Below are 19824 nucleotides of genomic sequence, written 5' to 3' on the forward strand. Positions count from 1 at the left end.
AGCAGTTTCCTAGGTTGTGGCACAGAACTGTGGTTGGTTGTGATTGTATAAATATTTTTATATTGATGAGAGTTACAGGAGAAAGCTGTGAATTTTTTCTCATGAAGGTATTCTCTAGATTAACTTAGATGGCTTCTGAGGTTTCTTCCAACTTCAAGACCTGTGAAACCAAATATGTTTATTTCTCACTAGAATTGGCTTCTTCCAAGGCATCATGCAGAGATGAAGGAAGAGAAATTCCTATAATCTTCTTTGAGCAAAATTAAGTGAAGATGTTCATTGAAGATAGAGACATTTTCTAAAATATGGAATGTTCATGTCCCTGTCATACCAGTGGCAGTCTCGAATGAAGAGGACACTCCCTCCTGCCTTTGTTTGGTCAAGGGATTTCCCGACTTCAGTTACACTGGGGCCAGAAGTGTCTGGGCAGAGGGCCAGGAATGGTTTTCTTTTCAACCAGTAGCCTTCTTGGTATAAATAAGGTCAGGATGACAAACTGTTTCTAGCACCGTGAGGTGAATTTGAAAATGGAATGCATTTTCTCAAGAAAACAATGTTAATATTTCAACTACATTCTTGGTTAAATAAATTTTTTATGGGCTGATCTAAAATCATATGAGTTAGATCATTGTTTCTCTGGGAAAACACATTCCTAGGACCAAGCAACTAACATACAAATTTGAGGAATACAACCCATTCATAAATTGAGAGGCGGTGTGTTACTGTGGAAAGTGCTGTATTTGGTGGCAGAGTAACTATATCCAAATTCCAGAACTATCTGTGTCACCTCCTTTCTCTGGCATCCCCTATAAAATGAGGAGTTTGGACTAGATGACCTCCAAAGTCTTTTCCAGTTCTAACTGTATGATCCTATTCTCTAGCATATCTAGTCATTTGTTAGTAAAGCAGTTCCAAAACCCAGACCAATAACATTAAGGATAGCAAGCTTAATTACCATCTTGAATGAACACTTTGTTCATACAGGCCAGTTTCTATGATTAGTGCTGATTAATGCTTGTACAGGCCAAGGTTTAAGCTCTTTCTCTGCAAAATAAATAATCCCTAAGTTTAAGAATGATTTGAATTTGCATTGGCAGAGACTTGAATTTGACCATTATATATGTATCCGTGTGTATGTATACATGTACATATATGTATTATGTATATATTTTAATAGAACAGTATGAGGGGGCTTGAGGGTCAGCGGGGGGACGGCGTGGCTGCTGCTACCTGCTTCATAAGCAGCTGCCGGAAACATGGTGGGACAGAGTGGAGCAATCGCCGCCAGTGTGTGCGGGCCTCTCTTCATCGGCTACTGTATTTACTTTGACCGCAAGAGACAGAGCGACCCCAACTTCATGAACAGGCTTCGAGAGCGAAGAAACAGAAGCTTGCTAAAGAGAGAGCTGGACTTTCAAAATTACCCAACCTTAAAAATTCTGAGGCTGTTCAGAAGTTCTTCCTTGAAGAAATACAGCTTGGTGAGGAATTACTAGCCCAAGGTGAATATGAAAAGGGTGTTGACCACTTGACAAATGCCATTGCTGTCTGTGGGCAGCCACAGCAGACTCTTCCATCACCAGTGTCCCAGATGCTTCTGACTAAGCTGCCAACAATAAGCCAGAGAATTGTGAGTGTACAGAGCTTGGCCGAAGATGATGTGGAATGAGAAACATGTCAACATAATAAAATCTTAATTAAAAAAAAGAACAGTATGAGGACAGAAAATACAGTTTAATAGTATGAGGACAGAAAATACAGTTTAATATTTAGTGTTGTTTTTTTGAAAGAAATTGTATGTATGTGGTATTTTTCCAAAGCTTCCTTTTTCTACAACCTAAAAGCTTACCTCTTTAGAGTTGGCTTGCTAGACTTCCAGTCAATTCAAGATTATCAGGAATTGTTTATCCAAGACGGTGGGTTCCCTAGACCACCTTCTTTCTCTTTTCTGCTCTTCACCATTTTTTTTTTTTTTTGCTTTTTAGAATTTCTCCACCAGAAAGAACTAGGGAAGGGAAAATAGATGAAGATCAAACCAGTTTAGCTAGATAGGTTGGGTATGTGAGGAGAGGACAATGTTGTTCTTTGGAGAGTAAACAGATTTTGCTTTTTCCTTGCTGTCCCCAGGCCTCATTACTAAGGGATACTGAACAGCTACAGGATTAGCTATCCCTTTTGCCCACTTTGGGCTTGGTTCCAGATGACATTATAGATCTTTCTTTGGTGCTTCTTTTTCATCTGCTCTGTAATGGGGAAGACAAATACCTTTCAACTTAACAAAGATTGTTTATAAAAATCACAGCATTTTGAATCTAAACGCTTTTTTGGTCCTTCTAGTTCAGTCTAGAGTCCACATTCTAGCCAGAAGAAAGCAGACCTGCTCTCTACAGTATATTTCAAAAGATTTGATTTTGCCTAAAGTGCTCAATCCTGGGAAAAAATAAATGTGGTTAGTGGTATTTTATAGGAGTTACTTTCTGGTATGTGGAGTAGTGTGTGAAAGGTAGAGGTAATCCAGGAATTGAGAAGGCAGTATTAATAGCTGCAATGGGAGGCATTTCTGTCAGGACTACTAAAAGACCACCTCAACCCCCTGAGCATTTGTTTGAACTTGTTTGGATTCCATGAATCAGAAATAGAGACGTTGACAACCATGTTTGTTTGTGAAAAGGAACTAGTTAAGTTTTAGACAGTAGAAAGCGCCCTGGACTTGAACTTGGAATTAGGAGAATTGGCTTTGAGTCTTAACATTTCCTACTGTGTAAATCTTCCAAAATCATTTCTTTGTGCTTCAGTTTCTTCATCTGTCAAATAAGGATAACATCTGTACTACCTCATAAAGTTTGTGAGAAAAATTGCTTTATAAACTGTAAAATGCCATGGAAATGGAAGCTATTAATCAACTTGAGGTAGGGAAGATAAATGAGAAATCCTGAAGACTTTCTTGGAGTTTCCTCATCATTTTCCTATGTCATTTTCAGCAGCCTGGCTTAGCCACAACCAGAAGCTTATTGTTAGTATTTGCCTTCTTTGCTGTAAATAGCTATAATGAAAACCTACAGAGTTATGGAAGGGCAGGGTCCATTCTGTAGAAGTACAGTCCCAAACCTGTGTCTTAGCTAGAGTATAATTTTGAGGGTAGTCATATCTCTGGCAGCCAAAATATACAAGAAATAGATTGCAGACTTAATTTTATGCCGTCATTATTCAGCATTGGAGATGTCATATGCTTTTGTCCTAAAGTGCATATGAGTTCCAGGTCTTCTGAAAATGTCAAGAAAATTCCTGCTGCCTTCTTCAAAGATTATGAAGCCATGGGTGAAGAACTGAAGAATTTAAAGGGCACAAGCTGTATCTTCCTTGCTAGTGTCAATCAAAGGTAAAGGTTTCCAAGGAAGAAAAAAGTGAAGTTTGAGAAATGAAATGAAAAGATGGTATTTGAGAATAAGATTTGGTTCTCTACACCACGGTTTGAAGTATAGGAATGATAAGATCTTGGCCAGGAATGGTGTATCTGCTGAAAGCTAATAAAAAAAATGTTTTTGCCTAAAGACTTGTGAATCTGATATGGGAGGACTTCAAATGGAGAATGCAGGAAGAAAGAACAAAATTACCCACATCCATTTGCCCAAGCCAGATACCTAAGGAAGAGAATTATCAGTGGAAAGGATTAATAACCCACAAGGGACAAGATACAGGAAAGAGAGGCAGTAATTTGAAAAATCAAAACCCTAAATACCTGCTTACAGAGATTACAGGAATAATATGAATTAGCATAATGCAAGAAGACATAGCCAATATCGAAGTAATTTGGGGAGTATAATAAGACGCATTGGGTTGTGACTCAGTATTGCAATGTCACTAAGGAAGGCCATCAAATCTATTCAAAAATAATATCTTAGATTAAAGGGAAGATGGACTAACATTATTAAGAAGATATGCTCATGTGAGAAAATCCAGGAAGCATAGAAGAGAACATTTGAGTGAGAATCAATGGGGGAGAAATAGAAATAATATCATAGTGGAAGTAGACAACAAATTTCCTAGCCAAATGAGTTTAGGAAAAAAGTCATAAAAGTGGCATGGAGGTAGGCTATAATAGTGATCAGAGACTTGAGCTATTTGCTCAAGCTCTTGTCTGGTTTTTTTGGTTTTGTTTTGTTTTGTTTTTTTTGAAAGCTCATTGTCCGTTTAATTAGAGCAGATAATACTTAACATGCCCTCATATGAGAATATGGTAGCATTAGAGGAGGGGCTTAGAAATGTACCAATCCAATTAGAATTAAGAAGAATCGCCTCAGCAGTCCTCTACCCAATCCTGGAAGCACCCTTGGAATCCTAAGTGTGGGGGTTTTGCACTGTATAGAGGCCTGGAATTGGAGTCAGGAAGACCTGAGTCCAAATCTGACCTCAAACATTTAGTAGCTGTGTGACCTTACACAAGTTACTTAACCTCTGTCTGTCTCAGTTTCTTCATCTGTAAAATGAGGATATTAATAGCACTTACTTCACAGGGTTGTTGTAAGGATCAAAGAAATAAATGCTATGAACATTGAAATAGGCCAGGTAGAAAACAACAAAAACTCAATAATGAACAAAATAGTACAGCAAAATCAAAAGACTAGGGGGAAAAACAAAATAATAAATTGTATGTCAAAAAACCTCATAATACTTAATACATAATACTGTGTAAGTTAAAAGGGGTGGGGGGAGGGGCAGCTAGATGACACAATGGATAAAGCACTGGAGTCAGGAGGACCTGAGTTCAAATATCACCTCAGACACTTACTAGCTGTGTGACCCTGGGCAAGTCACTTAACCCCAATTGCCTCACCAAAAAAATTTTTTAATTAAATTAAATTAATAGTTTAAAAAAAAGACCTAAATCAGGGGGGAGGAAGGGTCTGGTGCCCTGGGCAAGAAAGAGCCCCTAGGCAGAGAGCAGCCATGAAGCAACCCAATGTCAGTGAAGGAGGTACCTAGTCTTAGATACCATACTCAGGACCAGGCAGGCCCTGTCTATGCCATTCAGTGGCAAAGCCTAGCCCAAGCACAGAACCCCCAACCCAGATACTGAGACTGTTTGAGATGATCAAACTAAGGTAAATTCCAAATACCATGAAGAAATAACTTTATTTGAGAGATGCCTCTGAAAAAGAGAGTAACCCTACAAAAAATCCAAGCAAAGCATCAAAGAAAAATATATCTCAGCCACAAAAGTTACTGGAATAGCTGGAAGAAATGAACTAGCCAGGGAGGAGAGACTGGCAAGCAGAACTGATGCCTTAGAATGGGTAGTAGAAAAAGTCACTCAAGAAATAAATGCCCTAAAAATGGAAGTGAGCCAGGTAGAAAACAACTCAATAAGAAAAGAAATATTACAACAACATTTTTAAACTGGAGGGGAAAAAAGAAAACCTAATACATTGTATTTATATATACCGTTTTTATATGTTGTTTTGTTTTGCAGGGCAATAAGGGTTAAGTGACTTGCCCGGGGTCACACAGCTAGTAAGTGTCAAGTGAACTCAAGTCCTCCTGAATCCAGGCCTGGTGCTTTATCCACTGCGCCACCCAGCTTCCCTAATACATTGTATTTTTTTTTTTAATATTTTTTTAAAAACAGCTAACCTAGAAAACAGATCAAGGAGCAGTAATCTAAGAATTATTGAAGTAGTTAAAAACCATAACCCAAAAATAGCCTGGATACCAGCTTTCAAGAAATTATAAATGAAAACTCCTCAGAACTCTTTGGACAAGAAAGCAACCTGAAAAAACAACCTACTGATCACCTAAAAGAAATTCCCAGATGAAAACTTCTAGGAACATCATAGCCAAAATCCAGAACTTCCAGGTGAAAGAAAAAAAATACTATAACCTTCCAGAAAGAAGGAAACAAGTAGGGGCAGCTAGGTGGCACAGTGGATAGAGCACTGGCCCTGGAGTCAGGAGGACCTGAGTTCAAAGCCAGCCTCAGACACTTAACCCTTACTAGCTGTGTGACCCTGGGCAAGTCACTTAACCCCCGTTGCCCTGCCCCCCCCCCAAATATGTGGGTGCCTACCAAGAAAACAACCAGGAACCATAATTGGCCTAACTATAAAACACTTTTTGCAGAAATAAAGACAAATAAATGGGAGGAACATTTGTTTCATGGGTAGCTGAGCCAGTATAATAAAAATGATAAGAGCAGCTAAATTAATTTACTTATTCAACGTTATACTAAACTGCAAAAGAAAAATTCATATGGAGGAACGAAAATCCAAGAATCTCAAAAGTAATAATGAAAAAAAGTGGGAAGGAAACAGGGAGAAAAGTTAACAGTACTATAACAAACTGTACTATAAGGCAGTAGTAATTAAAATAATTTGGTTGTCCCACTGATTGATCAGTGGATTAGATACACATAAAGAAGGAACTGAACACAGTAACATAATGGTTTTTTAAACACTAGGCTAAGGGCTTCTCATTTAAAAAAAAACTTATGAGGGGCAGCTAGGTGGCGCAGTGGATAAAGCACCAGCCCTGGATTCAGGAGTACCTGAGTTCAAATCCAGCCTCAGACACTTGACACTTACTAGCTGTGTGATCCTGGGCAAGTCACTTAACCCCCATTGCCCTGCAAAAAAACACAAACAAACAAACAAACAAACAAAAAACTTATGAAAACTGGACAACAGCCTGGCAGACATTAGATTTATACCAAAATGTCATACTATATGCCAAGACAAACTCTAAATAGATACATGACCCAAAAAAAATGACTAATGCTGAAAGAGTTTTGGGGGGGGGGGAAGGCGACTTACACTGCTCACTGTTTTCTATACTGTTGGTACAGCCATTCTAAAAAGCAATTTGGAATTATGCCCCCAAAAGTAACTAACCTGTGTATAATAGTACTAAGAACTAAAAAGAAAGCAAGAAGAAAAAGACGTATATAAAAATATTTATAGAAGTTCTTTTTATAGTTACCCTAAACTGGAAACTCCAATTGGGAATATCTAAACAAATTATGGTGTATGAATATAATAAAAAATTATTTTGCCATGAGAAATGAAAAAAAGGTAGTTTCTGAGGAAATGAGGAAGAGCTTTATAAACTGATGCATAGTGAAGTGAGCCTAACTAGAAAAACATTTTATATAATGACAACATTGTAGGGGAAAAAAGCAACTTTGAAAGACATTAGAACTCATTCACTGCAATGATAACCACTAATCCAGAGGACTGAAAATGAAACATGCCATTCACCTCTTGCCAGAGAGGTAATGAACTTAAAATGCAGAGAGAGACATATATTTTCATGCATCACCAATGTGGAAATTTATTTTGTAGGACTATGATGATGAGGGTTTTTTCAGAATGGGGTTTCTGGGGGGTTATTCAATAAAGGTGCTAATGGGAGAAACATAAATGCATGTAAAAAACATTTAGAAAGTGGGGGAAGTAACAAGGGAAATTTATATTACAGACATGATTCTTAGAAGGAGGAAATGGTAGTAGAAATGATGGGATATTTGGAAGGAAGTGACCATTTCATCTTTGAATTTGTAATAGATAAGAAATGGAAAGTTGAAATACTCTGATACATACCCTAGATTTCAGGAGAAGGGATTTTAGGAAGCAAAGGGAAAGGAAGAGCTGAAAAAATATATATGCATATGGTATATATGTATGTAGATAGGTATTCCCTGCCCTAAATTTCTGCTAAGGAAGTCATTCCAGTATAATTATTGAAATCTGTGTGTTTAGGATTCTGTCAAAAATGAAATCTGCTGCATGGGACAGTTAGATGGCACAGTGGATAAAACACCGGCCCTGGATTCAGGAGGACCTGAGTTCAAATCCAACTTCAGACACTTGACACTTACTGGCTGTGTGACCCTGGGCAAGTCACTTAACCCTCATTGCCCTGCAAAAAGAAAAAAATAAAATAAGAAAGAAGTGAAGGAGGTAAATACAATTTTAAGGGGCAGCAAGGTGGAGCAGTGGATAAGCACTGGCCCTGGAGTCAGGAGGACCTGAGTTCAAATCTGGCCTCACACACTTGACACTTACTAGCTGTGTGACCCTGGGCAAGTCACTTAACCCTCATTACCCTGCCCCCCACCCCCCCCACCCCCCCCGCAAAAAGAATGAAATCTTCTGACACAAATGATTTTGATGAGGAATCGCTCTCTAAAGAAACTAATGTAGGTGTTCATAACACTTAGAGACTTAGATTTAAAGAAGTCATATGGAAGATAGAAGCAAGAAAAGGCAACTAAGGATGAATACAAACAAGAGGAATGATCTTGTAAGAAAAGTGTTAGAAGCACTAAAACAGAAGCTGAAACAGCAATGAATGCTAAAAAAAAAATTTTTTAAGACTTTTTTAAGCTTATGATGGGGGCAAGAAAGAAGAAAGAAGAGATAGGATGACTGTTCCAGGGAGTTGGGCTGGGTGAGGATGAATAATAAAACTATCCAACTCTTAATCTGCTTCTGTTTCTTCTAAGGAAAACAATCTTCAGCTTGGGAAGGACAGAACAAAAATAGTTAACAGGAAAATAAACCCCTAGATAGTAAAGAGATGGTAGGGAACATCAAGCTACCTTTAGTGTTCCAATCACCAGGCATTCTAAGATACTCAAGGAATTGGCAGAGGTGACTAGCGAGCCACTGTCAGTGATCTTAGGATAATTGCAGAGATCAGTAGAAATGCCCTAAGGATAGGAGATGGGCATATGTCCAAATTATCAAATAAAGGGAAAGGATGGATGAACTCTCCAATAAATCACAAAACTGATCATGCCCCTTGACAAGCAAACCTGTTACTGAGACTTTATTGTAAATGTTTCATTAAAAAGGGTCTTTGATTTAAGACATCTGTTTCAAGTGCCTCCACTGCTAGCAGTTGGTGATGCAAGGACACGAACTAAACATTCCTTGCCTTCAAGGAGCTTGTTTTCTATAGGGGAAATACAACATGTACACAGATAAGGAATTTGAAGAAGTAAACACATTAATAAGGAACATGTGTATGGGTGGGGAAGGTTTAAAGTAGGATATAATCATGGAACTTCCCCTTGAAGGAAGGGGAAGTGTATTGTCAGCATGGTGGGGAGTGGAGGGGGGTTTCTACCTATGAAACAACATAAAGATAGGATGAGGCATATCAAGTTTAGGGAACAGCCAGTAAGCCTGTTTAGTTGGAATACAGGGTAATTTGAAATGAGTCTGGGTAGGTAAGTAGGACCCAGACTGTGGAAGGTTTTAAATGCCAAGCTAAGGACTTTGCATTTTATCCTGAAATCAGATTGCCACTTGAAGATCTTTGAGCAGAGGGTTGACAAGTTCAGGCCTTTGCCTCAGGAAGATTCTTTAGCAGCTTTCTGGAGGATGGATTATAGAGTGAGAGATTCGAGGCAGAGAAAAGGATTAGGAGGCTATTGCAAATAGTCCAGGCAAAAGGCAACAAGGACGTGAACTAGAATAGTAGCTGTATGAGTGGAGAGGGTTGGCTATGAGCAGTGATACAAGGGGAAAACTAGATACTGGCTCCTTTTCCTCCCCAAGTTCTGTCCTTCTACGAGAAGAGTTCTGTAACTATGCCGATGCTCCCTAATCTCCCAATTCTCCAATAACCTTAAATCCCATGACCTCCTCCTTTACTCCATTTCAGCCACACATGGGAGTAGTCACACTCTGGATTGCTGTTCTCCAAAAGTGTTCTACTTCTTCAATCAAAAACTGACATCCTTCTACCTGAATATATATAACATCCTATCATTCCATCTTGCCCTATGCCTTAACTCTCTTAAACCTATTCTTGTCCCTCATTGTGGTGGTAGATCCCTCTGCCTCTCAGTACTTTCTCAGGCAACTTGAGACAATTGGCAGCACAATGGCTAGGGCACTGGGCCTGATTTCAAATCTGAACGTAGACATATACTAGCTATGTGACCCTAAGCAAGTCACTTGTCCTTGATTTGCCTCAGTTTCCCCAACTGTAAAATGGGGATAATAATAGCACCTACCTCAAAGGGTAGGAGTCCCTTAGGCAGTTGGATGTTGGACATCACATCCCTCTGGCAACTCCTGTGGCGGCACTGGTGCCAAACTGTACTGGCTCTGCCTCTCCTTTGGATCCACCAATGTCTCGGAGAGGGAAACCTGCTGCATGGGCAACAGCTTGTTCTCCATATTGATCCGCCCAGGCCAGCGTCCTGGAGAGGACACTCCAGCTACTCCTCATGGGGTAGACACAACACGCACAGCCACACTGTGGCCTGTGGCTCTTCAAGGCGCTGATCCATGGTCGTCTGTGACTGGCGGAAGGCTACTACTACTACTACCTCAAAGGGTTATTGTGAGGATCAAATGTGATCATGTTTATAAAAGCACATATTTGACCTATGTTTTTTCGCTTCCCAAACCTCCTATATTTCCCCCTCATCTCTCTCTCTCTCTCTCTCTCTCTCTCTCTCTCTCTCTCTCTCTCTCTCTCTCTCTCTCTCACACACACACACACACACACACACCAGAGCTCCTTACTTTATTGAGAAAATTGGAACTCAAAATCTTTTAAAACTAATGTCAAAAACTATTACATGTAACTGGAAAAAATTAAATACTATTAAGAAAAAATTAAAAAGAGAAAATTGAGACCACTTACTGTGAAAGCCCTCTTCTCTCCTTTTCATCTCAAAACTCCTTGACATTGTCCCCTGATCTCTCCTCCTTTGCCTCAAGCTCTAATGAGGTGGCCCCTCACCTTGCCAAGACAAATCCTTGATCCCATTCCCTCCCATCTTCTCTAGCAGATTGAAACTTCAGTCATGCCCCATCTCTCTAATATTCAACTTCTCTCTATCTCCTGGTTTAAGCAATGATTTAGAGGAAGGCACAGATGGCATGCTTATCAATTTTTTCAGATGATGAAAAACTAACCAGAACAGATTAATAACATGCTGGATGACAGAGACAGGATCTATAAGATCTTAGCAGGCCAGAAGGATGGACCAAATTAAACATGAGGATTTTTAATATGAATTAATATAAAGTCTTACACTTGGATTTTACAAGTCAACAATAGAAAGGATGTGGTTAGACAAGAGTTACGTGAAAAAAAAAAAGCCTCCAGGTTTTTAATGCCCTGTAAACAAGCTCATGAAGAGTTAGCAGTGTGAAATAGCAGCCAGAAAAAGTTCATGTGACCTTAGGCCAAGCTTGGGAACCTTCTCACTCATTCATCAGCAGAGAGTGGTAAAACCAGATCACCTGGCAGTTCTGCTTCCAAGTTTTGCTTTCTCGCGGCTTTAAGGAAGGGCCTCATCCCCATAGAACAAGTCTCTACTTCCTTTCAGTAGGTGTGTTGTTCTCATGATGTCATTCCTTTGTCAATGGCCTTTCTTTCTTTCCCTAAGGTTTGGCCGGAAGAATGTTCTCTTTGTGACGATGGGGATGCAGACGGGATTTAGTTTTCTACAAGTCTTCTCAACAAGCTATGAGATGTTCTCAGTGCTGTTTGTCCTTGTGGGCATGGGACAGATCTCAAACTATGTGGCCGCTTTTGTTCTTGGTATGACAGTCTCTGCTGAGCTGAGTACTTGTTGTGTCTCTCATTCATATCCCATCCTTTATATTCCCCCACGATATCCCTGATGTTCCTCACCCAGGAGTTTGTTCCTGACTAGAAATAGTGGATCCCATTTACATACAGGAAAATTCAGTAATAAATGTTTATTTAGTGTCTACTATGTGTCAGGCACTGTGCTAAGTGCCAGGGATAAAAAAGAGGCAAAACAGAAGCCAGTAGGATTTTGTCCAAGATGAACTAATGGTAGAGCCAAAGTTAGAGCCCCGCTGCTGCCTTGATCTCAAAAGTAACTAGACATCTAAATTTTTAACTTGTTCGCCTTTTAAAGCAGAGATGTAATAAAAACCTAGCCAATAAAGCAGTTTTCACCAATTCCAGGCACTGAGTGTGACCTGTGGAAGAAAATGTGGTTTGAGCTTTGGGATTGCATAAATTAAGAAGGAGGTTGTGATCAATGAACTTATCAAAATAGAAATTGTTCCCTCCTAGAGAAAAGCAGAAACTACTTAAAAGAAAAAGTTTGAAAGAAAGGGATTTTATTAATATGGTCTATAATTCCTGTCTAATTATTTAATTAAAATTGTAAGCAGGGATAGAGGAGACCAGCCAGATCCACAGAAAGGCTTTAGGTTTCTAATATATTATCTGTCTAGAAAATCAGAAATTGCTGAAGCCAGATCTCCTTTTGTCTCCTGGACAAAAGTCCCAGAGTCACTGGCCTTTGGTTTCCCTTGGTTTATACAGTTTCAAGGGAGTTATTATCTCCTCAGATTTAATCAACAGCATTCCCTCTTGATTTAATTTCATTATCACCCACCCCTCTATGGACCTTTTTTTTCTTACTAACTTTCCCCTCCATTGGAATTTAATATCAACTACTAAGAAGCACTTACTTTACATAACATCATTAGGACTTTGCTTTGTATTATTACCTTTAGTCCATTCTCTTTAGTCTGATATGAGGGGAAAGTGAGAGATCACATGAATGAGCCAGCAATAGACTCATACCACTATTCTGGAACTGTTAATCCAGTTTCTGCCTCATTCTACACCTTGGGGTTTGTTAGCTAGTCCAGTCTCTGAAATGAAGACAATATCACACTTTTGCTATCAACAGTCAATAAGCCAAGTTACAGTGCTAATATATGTCTCTCTTTTTTTTTAAAGGAACAGAAATTCTGGGCAAATCAATTCGAATAATATTCTCCACATTGGGAGTCTGCATTTTTTATGCAATTGGCTACATGCTCCTGCCATTATTTGCTTATTTCATTCGAGAATGGAGGATGTTGCTGCTGGCCCTAACTCTGCCAGGGTTGCTGTGTGTTCCGCTATGGTGGTAAGTACGACATCATTCACAGAGAGAACTTTTTTGTAGCTGTTTGAATTTGATCTTAAAGCTTATGTGGGGCAGCTAGGTAGTGCAGTGGATAAAGTACCGGCCCTGGATTCAGGAGTGCCTGAGTTCAAATACAGCCTCAGACACTTGACACTTACTAGCTGTGTGACCCTGGGCAAGTCACTTAACCCCCATTGCCCCGAAAAAAAAAAAAAAGCTTATATGTTCTGTAGTTTGCTCCTAAAAATAGAGAAGAAAACAATTTGGTTACTCTCTAATCAAAACTTTCAAGTACAGGAAGCCTATTTACTTTTCAAATTTTTTGAAAGAGATTATTTCTCAGTCCCACAAAAAATAAATAATTCATCAAATTAGTGTACAAGCCTGTGCTTGGAGCTAGAGTTACAAAAGAAGGAGAAAACAGTCTCCTGCCTACAGGAGTTCTGAGTGTGTTTGGGGAGAAAACAATTTCTCTAGAGGAGGAGGTATATAGTGAGGGCAGTAGGAAATCATATGGAATAGTTGGGAGTAAACTTTAAGTTTTATGTAGTAGAAACTAGGAAACTGATTTCCTAATCTTGGTTGGGGGGGGGGGTAGAAAGATGTGCCTATTGGTAGTATACAGAAAGACTATTGAACCTGGACGAGGGTAATGGGTATGGGAGAGTGAGAGATGTTCAAGAATTATTTATAAATTTCCCATTCAGGTTCCAAAGAAATCTGGCTACACCACAAGCCCATTCATTCCTGCCACACGTCTTGCTACAGTTAATTAATCCTGCCTGATTGACAGTCTAAAAAAATAAATTTTCCCATCTCCTCCCATTGTCCACAAGATGGTGCCATTGCTTTTATATTGCATGGGTATGCTTCAACTATCAGAAGTGGTGTGTTAATTTCATAAGAAGTCACATTGTTTTATCCACACCCAAAAAAAAAAAAAGGTCAGGGAAGTGGAGACTAAGTTACCAAACAACCTTTGTGTTTAGATTTTATCGTGGTAGTCTGGCCTACCTTTGAGTAAGGAAAACTCTGGGAACTTACAATATTCGTTTGTGCTTGTTTTTTCTGACTAGATATGACAAGGTTTGTGCCCTAACCTTTTCTATTAGGACAGCAGTCTCAGTCTGTTTTCTTTGTAGCATCCTGGTAGTGATTACCTTGTAATTGTCATGCAGTGTAGATTCTGCATGCTTATCAAATTTGCTGCTACAGGGTCATTCCTGAGTCGCCCAGATGGCTTTTGTCTCAGGGAAGATTGAAAGAAGCAGAGGTCATCATCCAGAAGGCTGCAAAAATCAACGGGATTGTTGGACCATCAGTAATATTTGACCCCATGGAGGTAAGTGCTGAGAGAGATGCGACAAATTAGTCATGCATTTGAATCACTCTGAGACCATCTATTTCTAGATGTATTACATGCCAACAGAAGAGAGTATTCTCTGTCCTTAGCAGTAGGAGCAGGGTAGTTTCAGAGAAATGAGTCTGGTGTCAATGGATGGCAGTTTCTTGTTCTTTCTTTAGGATAAATTTAGGATCCATGATCTTTAGTATAAATTAATGCTTTGTTGGCAAAATTAGAGAGCAAACCTTCATCTGTATTTGCTACTACCTGTTGGAAAAGCAGCTACTATTCTAGCACAGAATTCTTATTCTAGCCATTCACTCAGATTTTTAAACTATTAAATGCTTATTTTATGCAGTTAGGTTAGGGGAGAAGGTGTTATCAATCAAACTTTCATCCTTATGGGTTGATTTTACTTTTTTTTCTCCCAAAGCAGGAAGCTGGAGCTCCCTGGAAAACAATGATTACTTATTAGGCTATTAATAATAACCCTTTATTGGTAATAAATATTAGGCATTTAACACTAGCATTTTGCAGTTTTTGTCTATTTGAATTTCTTACTGCTTCAAAGCAGCTCATTGAGACAATGGATAGAAACCTAGATTTTCTCTTTTATGTCCCCTAAATCCCCACTTCCTCCACCTCCACCTTTTCAGATTTCTTATATTTATTTTCTTCTTTAAGAACATAAGCTCCTTGAAGCCAGGTACTGCTTGCTTGTATTTATATCTTCAATGTTAAATGCCTGGTGACTTTAAAAGTGCTTTAAAAACAGGGGCAGCTAGGTGGTACAGTGGTTAGAGCACCAGCGCTGGGTTCAGGAGGACCTGAGTTCAAATTCGGCCTCAGGCACTTGACGCTTACTAGCTGTGTGACCCTGGGCAAGTCACTTAACCCTCATTGCCCCGCAAAAAAACCAAAAAACACAAAACACAACCAAAAAAAAACAGTGATAGGTAAATGTAGGTATTGTTAGTTCAAAGACCTGTCAGAGAGATATAACTTTTAAATACACACACACACACACACACACACACATATACACACATACATACATACACTAAAAAGAAGCAATAACATATTTGGGATTTGAGTTTGTTGGTAAAAAAAAAAAGCCTCCATGTTGCTTGTGGGCATCACCTCCTAGGTATGAGTGGGTAGTTTGCTATATGTGTCCAAACCCTGAAATCTGACTGCTAGACCCTATTCCTTCCAAGAGCCCTGGTGTAGGCTGTTTACTTTCCTATTATTCTCCCTTCCTTCTCCCTTTTTTTTGGCCCACAGCTATAGCAGGGCTATACTGCCCCTTGGTCCTACCATGGAGCAGAAAAGCCCAGGAGTGTTTGTTGCTAAACTATGTCCTAGCTGTACCTTTGGTAGGCCCCCAGGAGCCTGGATTGGAGAAACCATGAATGCAGAATGGCTCCTGGGAACTCTCCAGTGAACAGTAATCTTTGCTCTCCAGAGCCGGTGCCTACAGTAGAGATGTGAAGGATGGCATTGTGAGGGCCAAAATTTGATATACGGAGCGTTATTTGGGTGACTCGCCAGAATATTGGGGTCCCGGAAATATGAGGGACCTTTTAGGTTCCCCCTCCCCTCTGAACTGCCCTTTTTACATATTTCTCCCAGGACAATAAGAAAGGAGCCTTATAGCTTTAACTCACAGAAGGATTAGATTTTATTACTTAGAAATTAATTAAACAACAAAGGTGGAACTAATAAAAAATCAAAGACAAGGAAATAGGAAAATAGAAATACAGATAAATGCTCTTAACTCTAAACTTAACCTATTCAATCCTCAGACCATTTCCAATTAAGCTAGTTCAAAGGAATTTAAGGTTTTCCTTAATTAACTCACCAAAGCCTGGACAGTCTACAGTTTCCCGAGCCTACCAGGAAAACAGCTGCCCAAGACAGAGTGAACACGAGCCACCACCACAAGAGCAGAAGACTGAGAGATCGCCTTCTGGAAAAAGCCTAGCGTTCAGGAAGAACCCTCCGCCTCCCTTCAGGGAGCGTTCAATCTTTCCTCCCCCAAAAGGAGAGGTCCTTCAAAAACCGCCTATGGAGAGTTCTCCTTCTGACCTCAGCAGCATACGTAACCTCGGGGTAGGCCAGGTGTGGCCTCTCCCAAATGAGTCAGTTAAAAACGGCAATATTAATCTTTACCACAAATAATTTTTACCACAGCATGGTGAGATATTCTCATCTTCACTACATTCTGAATCCAGGACTGTCGTGATTCTTAAAAAGGCCCAAGAGGAAAAATGCCCTCCATTTCAGGCAGGAGCTCTGGCAAATTCTGTCAACTCAGAGGATCATAGATTTAGAGCTAGAAGGGACTTTAGGTGACCTAGTATTTCAGAGCACTAAGGTGCTTCTACCTAGCTACCAGTCTTCTCACAGTTTCCAGAACTCTTGGTCCCATCCCCCTCTCTCTCCCCCTTACAACACTCCATCTACTAGCTTATGTCTTCCCTCTTTCCTTTGCTCCCTGGAAAGGGCCCAAAACTAAATATTTCCTGACCCTTTAGCCTAGATATCCTGGCGCTGCAGTAGGAGGGAGGCTTGGAAACACTCACTGACAGCCCCTGATAAATGGAAGAGGAAGGAAACATGGTCACAGAAATATGTTTAACCAAGGTTCATATTGGGTGAACCAGAATGTTTGGAGAAAAATTGAGACTACCATCTATCCCCCTCCAATAGAAGACTGCTTTGGGGAAAAGAGGCTATTTCAGTGAATCCCATTAAAGTCACAAACTGACCTTTTATTGAACTGCTAACTAGGGGAAAAATCCACCACTCAAAGCCCAGTTTACTTAAGAAGAAACATCAGAATGTTTGGACATGAACTTGATTAATAGCTAAGGCTGCACCAAGTTTGACAGGAAGTAACTCTGGGTGAAGCTTGGGTCAGTTCTCCTGTTTTTCTTTCCAAATTCTCTTTTCCCTAAGACCAGTTCTGTAAACATACAGTGTGAGAACAAATAACAGAAATGCTTCCAAGCAAACAGATTGGTTCAAGTTCATTTCAAACATTTATTGAGCACCTACCATATGCAAGGTCTTAGGCTAGATGTTAATAAGGAAAATGGCTTGTTTGTTGTAATTCATCCTTTATTTTTGAAGAGAACCAATGACATCACAGGGTGATGTCTGGACTTGCTTGTGAATTGGATAGAAGTGAGGCAGAGCTGTACACAGTTGTCAGTCTCACTCTCTCCTCCAGTCATCGAAATCCCACGGCAAGACAAAAGTCAAGACAACTGGGGATGGCTCGGGATGCAGTGGGTGAGTGGCCTTCCTGAATTAAGGTTTTTCCCAGTTTGTCTGAGGCAACATCCATTCAGTGATTAAAGCCTAGGTAAGAATTGAGACAAAAAATGGCCTAATTTGCCATTACAAAAATATCTACCTAGGAGGAAAAGACCCTCAAAGTTTTTGACCAGAACAGAAAACAATTCATTCTTTTTTTTTATTTTGAAAATAATTTAATATATTAACATCAACATACAGATCCAAGGATATCCTGCCATTATTTGAAATTTGAGGAAACCAATGAACACAATCCCTACAAGACAGAAGAACAACCCACAGGACAGGAAGATTCTTTATAGTGAGCGTATCCACGGCGTTTGGACAAGTAGTAAGGCAGAGGGCACAGAGATGAAAGCCTTAGCTTACAAGAGACCACACTGAGAACCCGGGGAAAGGAAATTGGACAGAAGTAATCTAATTCCTTGTAAAACAATCAGCAACATTAGGATAAATCAGTCTACACTGTCCATTGATTATGCCTCTTTTTTCTTGATGATCAGTGGTCCCACGTTGTCACCGGTCTCTTCATTGTGCTTTGTGTGGGCACCATCACAGAATGGGAACTTCTTGGACCTCCAGCAGCGGCAGTACACAGCTTTCTCTCCTAAGTCTTCCATGTCAAATGCGTGGACAACCTTGGGGGTTGTCTTTCTGGATGGTGAGGTTGACCATGGACCTGTAGCGTTTTTCTTTCACCAAAAACCTTTTGTAAGCTAGATAGCCCACCACAGCAGTCCCAGCAGCCAGTGCCACAGCTGCAATGCAGTCCGCTCGCACCGACAGGTTGGAATGCAGGCCCATGGCGGCGCCGGCGCTCCGCGGGAAGGGGATGGGCGGGGTAGGGGGGGCGCCGCCGCAGCCTCGTGCAGGCCCTCCCTGCCGGCCCTCACCGAACACCGAACACCGGGGCTCGTTCCACCCGCCGCCCGCGGACCCCGAAGCTCCCGAGGCCTTACCACTCATTCTTAAACCATCAAAATCTAAAGGCTTGGGCTGAGGGCTATTATTGGCCATTCAATTAAAGCCAGAGTGATTTGGGTTTAAAAGTGAGAATGAAAGAAAGAAGAGAATGTCAAAAAGGGCTAGAAGCTTAACATCAAAAAACAAAAACAAACAAGACCCTAAGATCTTGGCAGCTGGTCCCATCACTTTCTTTCTGGCAAATAGAGTGAGAAGAAATGGAAGCAGCATCAAATTTTATGTTCTTGGGTGCAAAGACCCTACAGACTGTGACTGCAGCCATGAAATTAAAAGACACTTGCTCTTTGAGAGGAAATCTGTGGAAAAATCTGAACAGCATACCAAAAAGCAAAGACATCACCTTGCAAACAAAGGTTTGTAAAATCAAAGCTCTGGTTTTTCTAGTAGCAATGTATAGCTGTGAGAGTTGGACTATGAGGAAAGCTGAGTATTCCAGAATCACAACGCTTTCAAATTGTGCTGCTGGAGAAGATGTTTGAGAGTCCCTTGGAGAGCAAGGAGATCAAATCAGTTAATACTTAAAGAAATTAATTCAGGCTATTCATTGGAAAAGTCGAATACTGAAGCTGACCACATAATGAGAAGAGGGGATTCATTGAAAAAAAACCCTGATATTAGGAAAGACTGAAGGCAAAAGGAGAAGAAGATGGCAGAGGATAAGATAGATAAATAGTATCATGGAAACAACAAATATGAACTTGGTCAGAGATATTGGAGAGTAGAAGGATCTGGAGTGCTGTTGGTTCACAAAGAGTTGAACAAGATTGAACAACAAGTAGTTCCATTTGAAACACACTGGGCTTTTTTAAAGCTTGTTTTTTCAGATCTGTATTTCAAGAAATCATAAATGAAAACTGCACAGAACAAAAAGTAAATCATCCCAGCTTTTCAGAAAAAATATATTTTTTTAAATGGCTTATTTAGCTCAGACACAAAGGAGTGGCAAGACCTTCCCAAAAATTGCAATCACTGATGCAGATGTCTTATGACCCTCATCTGTTAAATGAGGGGGTTGGACTAGATGACTTCAAATGTCCCTTACAACTCTCATAGCCTAAGGATTTAAAGATGCTATGATTCTATTTAACCTGCACTGTAAATCCTTTCATAGCAGTCAAGGAAATGAGCTGTCAGTTTGTGTTCTTGTTCTGGCCTCATGCCCAACTAGGAATGATTTGGTTCAACAAACATTAAGTTGTTGAGTTGTTTTAATCATGTCTGATCTTCCTTACCCGATTTGGGGTTAGAAAAGATA

The 19824-nt window shown here is 40.0% G+C and overlaps 2 protein-coding genes and 1 pseudogene across 2 annotated transcripts in view; 2 read left to right on the top strand and 1 right to left on the bottom strand.

Moving 5' to 3' along the window:
- SLC22A5 (solute carrier family 22 member 5) overlaps positions 1–19824 on the top strand; it is a 76634-nt gene that overhangs the window by 42774 nt on the left and 14036 nt on the right. Inside the window, exons 3-5 of the mRNA XM_043987500.1 lie at positions 11408–11562; positions 12748–12919; positions 14135–14261. Coding sequence (XP_043843435.1) covers positions 11408–11562; positions 12748–12919; positions 14135–14261 — 454 coding nt within the window. The remainder of the gene's footprint in view (positions 1–11407; positions 11563–12747; positions 12920–14134; positions 14262–19824) is intronic.
- LOC122742913 lies at positions 1257–1679 on the top strand (annotated as a pseudogene).
- On the bottom strand, positions 17868–18617 carry LOC122742911 (CDGSH iron-sulfur domain-containing protein 1-like). Its single transcript, XM_043987501.1, is given in 2 exon segments — positions 17868–18229; positions 18231–18617. Coding segments are annotated over 2 exon segments (540 nt in total). The 5' UTR covers positions 18603–18617; the 3' UTR covers positions 17868–18061.

The sequence above is a fragment of the Dromiciops gliroides genome, chromosome 2 (genome assembly GCF_019393635.1).
Source record: "Dromiciops gliroides isolate mDroGli1 chromosome 2, mDroGli1.pri, whole genome shotgun sequence".
In the NCBI taxonomy this organism is placed as follows: Eukaryota; Metazoa; Chordata; class Mammalia; order Microbiotheria; family Microbiotheriidae; genus Dromiciops; species Dromiciops gliroides.